This window comes from Engraulis encrasicolus, chromosome 6 (genome assembly GCF_034702125.1).
Source record: "Engraulis encrasicolus isolate BLACKSEA-1 chromosome 6, IST_EnEncr_1.0, whole genome shotgun sequence".
Lineage (NCBI taxonomy): Eukaryota > Metazoa > Chordata > Actinopteri > Clupeiformes > Engraulidae > Engraulis > Engraulis encrasicolus.
The window spans coordinates 56505082-56510848 of record NC_085862.1 but is presented as its reverse complement, the minus strand read 5'-3'; the positions used below and the strand labels follow the sequence as shown (position 1 = coordinate 56510848).

At 44.1% G+C, this 5767-nt stretch overlaps 1 protein-coding gene across 1 annotated transcript in view; it reads left to right on the top strand.

Moving 5' to 3' along the window:
* Positions 1-4317: 4317 nt before the first annotated feature.
* Positions 4318-5767, top strand: part of si:zfos-943e10.1 (GRAM domain-containing protein 2B) — a 26113-nt gene continuing 24663 nt past the window's right edge. The window contains exon 1 of the mRNA XM_063202020.1: positions 4318-4546. Coding sequence (XP_063058090.1) covers positions 4455-4546 — 92 coding nt within the window. The 5' untranslated portion in view covers positions 4318-4454. The remainder of the gene's footprint in view (positions 4547-5767) is intronic.

The following is a 5767-nucleotide window of genomic DNA, read 5'->3' as shown; positions in this document are numbered from 1 at the left end:
AGAAATCGGTCCCCATTACATTGTATTGGGTTGGGGGCCCTTTCAGATGACTTTGTCCTGGGGCCACGAAAAGCTGTCAGCGGCCCTGTTTGTGGTTGCAGACAAATAAATGAGTCTTTATAAGTCTTCATGTAAATAAGTTGATACGTTTCTTACAGTGACCTATGCACTGCTGTGAATTAACACCAGTCAGCCGGCCAAGCCGGGGGCTTTCAGGGCTTTCAGGTGACTTGGTCCTGGGCCAGGGCCTGGCCAACGCTGGCAGTGGCCCTGGCCCTGATTCAGGGGCATTTGAATCATTAAAGGTGAACTAGGCAATACAGACTATTCTGGAATGACAACACCAACATTGATAAAAGGGCCTGCAGCAACATCTGACTTGACATACTGTACTTCATGACTATCAAGGTGCCATGACCATGATGGTAGGGCCTATTGCTCGTAGTATGGGATGAAAAATGTGATGGATATTTTTTTCCTATGTAGGGCAAGGATGAACCGCACACCGATGAGCCCTCGTGTAATCCATTTTTTATTTTTGTGACGTTTCGGGCCACCACGGCCCTTCTTCAGGCTAAAAGTGCAATTGTACAGCTGACCCTTAAATTACATTTCCATATCACGTGACAATGACGTTATATACATTTTCCACAGTATTTATCCTTGAAAAGAAAAAATACAAAAGTGTAATACATCAGTGCATTTCTATACAGTGCACAGACCATGTCCGTGGATCATAGACCAGTGTGAACATATTGTTCATGTTTTTTCTGTAACAGATTTCCAGACAGATACCTCGAAAACTGCGTATAGCCTGCGTGGCCTTAATACGTCCCCAAATGTCCTTGAGGTGCTTGCGTAAAGAAACTAGTGTACACAGTAATGCCCCAATTAATCAGTGATGCAGAGACGTGCGGTCAGGGTAGGCAGGGTAGGCAGTGCCTACCCTGGGATAAATGTCTTAAAAATAAAAACTAACACGTGTTTAAAAAAATATTCTTCAGAGTTCACATAGGCCTACACAACAATAACATTGATTCAGCATAAATTATGAGCTGTTTAAAGTACAGTATACACAGGACAACGATCAAAAACCTAAGTAATCGCACGAAGCAAAGCGCTCAGGCTTGGGCAGGTTGCCGTGGCAACGCGCAATCCCCGCTGGTAGCAGAGACAGGCTGAAAGCAGAGCTTTCGAATGCCAGCCAGGCAGCCCGGTAAGGCTCGCTTTTCCTCTGCCTACCCTGCCTTCAATGCTGTCAATGTAAAAGTTTGCGCATGCGTATTAAGTTGTCACATAGCTTGTCAATGGGACTAAAAGCAGAGCCTTTACTCTGTGGCGGGAGTATGTGAGCCAATCACAGCGCCCAAAATGAAAAATTGTTACAATTCAGGTAGTAGCCAATTTCTGCCCTATGATAGCAACAACTAGCAAGGCAAGGCTTGTTCAAATCTCTAGCCGTATCGGAAAGAAAACATGGCAGTCTTTGGCTTTTTGTCTTTATTATTTTAAAAAATGCCGAGAAGTAGCAAGAAAGACGGTTCAAGTGACAGACAGCTGAGCCGTTGCAATCGCTGCATTGTGGAAATATTCAACATCAGATGGGTAGCAGCTTCAAGTAGTTTGCACTGGGACAAAATGTCTTCATCATGTCAACCACCCCGGGCTTTTAATGGAACTAGCTTGCATGAAAAACACAGCCTACTTGTGATTCTGCTTTAAGGTAAGATTCATCTAATTATTATGCTGCGGGTAGCCTTTTAACATGAACATGCTCAAGTTTTTTCGTGGTGCCTTTTGTTGTCACCGTTTGTCAGGGTGTTGACATTGAAGATTGGTTGTGCGGTGGTGGACATGAATAGACTGTGTGTGTGTTATTATGGACGAGAGATTGTTTTTTGAGCGTACAACATGACTTCATTTTCCTAATTTATTATGATGATGACTACGCAATGCGTGAGTTTGTGTGGAGCCTGTTAGCAAGTGCAGCTGCGTTCTTTTGAAGTGCGCGGTGTGCGAGTCGAGATCAACGTGGAACAGGACGATTGACTGGGGATGGTTTCTCGGAGTGCTTCCGCACTCACAAATTGACTTTATTTGAAACACCTTGCACAACCGTAGCTGAAGTGTTTGAGAATACTATTACGCACAAGAATGAGTCTCAGAAGTGGTTTCGTTGGTTTACTCGATACTGTCTGAATGCACGGGTCATGTTTGCAAGCAACCCGCCCCCTTGCCTACTTTCCTTCTTGTCTGTGAGTGTTTGATTATCAGCAGAAAACGCGGCAGTGAGGCAGGAGCTGTTACCTAGGTTGGTTTATTGCTAAATGTAAATCGTTTCCCCCTCACATGCTATGGTGTGATTCACAGTTGGTGAACTAGACATTTTATCTTCAAAAGTAGGCTACACTGTGCCACCCTCCATCCATGTGAAACGCCCTGGCATTTGCAACAGAATAAACAGAAGAGCAACAAAATCAACTGCTAAAGCCAAAACTTAAAGCTTTNCCCCCCCCAAAATGTTGTAGCTTTCTAAATTATTATTGTAAAATGTAGGCCTACAGGTCCTTAAAGGTGTACAAAGTATGGGTCCTGGAGCTAATTTGGCAATTTGGCAAAACAAATAAGTGTAGCTGGCCTTTTCAAGAAATTGAAATTATGTTTTCACTTATTGTTTCAGATTTAGGTCTACTGACAATGTCCAAATGTCTAAATAGTGTAGCCTATTTACTTATTTAGTTATTAGAGCTGTGGTGGTTAAGCACTGATGGCATCTTATAGCCTACTTTATATTTACAGTATTTAGAGAAACATAGGCCTACTAATTTGTTGCACATTAAAGACCATATCAGCATGTTTATGTGAATAGGCCTATTTGCCTATTCAAACCATACCTTGTGGCATAAGGCCCCCCTCTCTCTCTCTCACACACACACACACACACACACACACACACACACACACACACACACACACACACACACACACACACACGTTACATTTCAGATCTGCATGAAAGGGGACTATTTGTTCAAAGTTTTTAGTCTTTTGTAAAAGTTTTTAGCTGATAGTTAACTCTCCAGATTTGGTTAAAATGCAGGAAATTGCATCTAAGAAATACATTTTTTTCTGGGGGAGGACCGAACCCACCGTTAATATATATATATATATATAAATAGATATATATTCTATATTTACTGCCTACCCTACCATACCCTTCACTGCACGTCACTGAGGTACCATGTACAACACACACACACACACACACACACACACACACACACACACACACACACACACACACACACACACACACACACACACACACACACACACACACACACACACACACACACAGGCATACACAGGGGATCATGTCCTATCTGCAGCTGGAGGCCACGTCCCTCGATATCTCCCACTGGGAACCACAAAAAGTACTTCATGCCCTTCTATAGTATCTATAGATACTATGGGTGAGCGGTTAGGGTGTCAGACTTGCATCCCAGAGGTTGCCGGTTCGACTCCCGACCCGCCAGGTTGGTGGGGGGAGTAATCATCCAGTGCTCTCCCCCATCCTCCTCCATGACTGAGGTACCTTGAGCATGGTACCGTCCCACCGCACTGCTCCCCATGGGGCGCCACTGAGGGCTGCCCCCTTGCACGGGTGAGGCATAAAATGCAATTTCGTTGTGTGCAGTGTTCACTTGTGTGCTGTGTCACAATGACAATGGGAGTTTGGAGTATTTCACTTGTGTAGGCTATTGCAATAGACAAAACAGACAGGGTCCCTAATGCCCTGCAGCTCTCGACAAATGCATTATTTTGTTGCTGATCCTTATTTCCTAAGTTGATCTTGTGTTATTCTTCTGGCCTACATTGGTCCATCTCATAACTCTAAGGTGACACTCATTAAACACCCATGCATTGAAAAATCCTTGAATAGTGTAGATAGTAGGCCTATCAAGGCCAAGGGATCTCACATCAGCCCCTGGGGCCCAAAGGCCAAGGGCCACACACTGAAGCATGTGAGGCTGACAGTTATGATAACATACACAAGCGTCACATGTGTATGTGTACCTTCTCAACAGTGCAAAGGCTGTTCTCCTTTGTACGGCCTCAGCGACCCTATCTCATTTTAGGAGACCCCACCCTGCCAAGTAATGTAATTCGATAGGAGAAGGACGCGGCCCACTGCCATGTATGGTTATGGGTGGAGCGGGAACTGGAGAGCTGTATTCTGATTGGAAAACGCCGCTGACATGACTGTTTTTTTCTGTTTTTTTGGCCGCTGCTCATTGGCTGCCAGACTTGGTCCGATTTCGGCTCATTTTCTTAATGAGCATAGAGATGGTGGAGCAAAGAGGAAAGAAGTAGAGATTTAGCAAAGCAATTCGTAGGTGACGGAGATAGGCTCTGGTGTGTTGATCCTGGATCGAACACCAGTTGAAGAGAGAATGCTGGAGAACAAACGGGAGAGGTTGAAAACCTTTTTAAGGAAGATAGATGAGAAGGCCATCTTCAAAATCAAGCATTTCATGAAGGAGAGGTAAGATGCTCCTAGCGGATTGCTAAACTATGTGTGAAACCGTTACGTTGATGCTAGCTTCCAAGGCATACCAAACATGGTTGCTAGCTAGCCGGTAGAATTGAATAATAACACCCTGGCTTGTATATCCTTATTATTCTACCTATGTGTGATGATGTGATGTTTCAGTCTTTTTTGACTTGTGGTGCGTATGGGAACGTATTTTCCTCGCAAAGAGTTGCATTTTTTGCCAGTAAAAATCAGGGCTTTGCTAACCAAAGAAGCTAGAACTAGCGGATGAGCTATCGCCAAATAGCTTGTGTTTAACTTTACGGTGCGGTACACGTTGGCATTTTAAATGCCAACCCAAGCTGTCCCCTGTAATTTGTTAAAGGGTATATGGGGCGGGACATTTAATGTTAACCTCGCATGTTTGAAAGACTGGTTGGTATACGATGCTCGTTTGTTGTTGTTAATGCACTTAGTTGGCTTTATTACTTTACTGTTCGCCTCCTGGATCAAACTTGAAGGACTGCTGTAATGTAATGTAGAACTCGTACCTACTAAGAGTATGCTATGAGATGGGCACTATGATGGTTGAAGAAGATAATATTGGGGAAATTCCTCAAACAATTTCCTGGTGGAGATAGCGTTTTTTTCACACAATGCAAACCTCTCATGACGTGAGGAAATGACTGACATTTCTAGCTAAGGTGGGAGTTTCCCTTTTGTTCAAATTGAATGAACATGAACTCGTGTTATTGGTTAGCTTAGTCGTTTGCTTTGATTGATCCCTTTGTTTACAAATCTTTAAACAAACAGCTGCCCCCCATTTGATTACAAAACTTTGTTTACACCCGTTAGATATTGGCCCCATATAATCAAGAAACCAATGCAAGCTTTCACCCCCCAGATAATGCTGGTCACGATGGTGTGTAACCTAATTGTACCAGAGGAAGACTTGCACACACTTTACAAACACCTTCAGCTCATAATCCCTTGGCTGTTCCTGTGAGGAGGAACACTGTTACATCATCAAAACAGTCATATAGGTCAGCACAGGGAACAGCTGTGTACTTCTGTCAGAGCCGTGAGGTGTGAGCTATGGGGTGCCTCACACAGGCACACAGTACGGCCTGCTTGCTTCCTTGCTAGGGGCCCTTGCTTGCTGTTGGTGGATGCAAGGAGGCGTGGGAGCCGTGTTATGTGTGGAGCCTGCGTGTCTCTGTGTTGTGTTGTGGT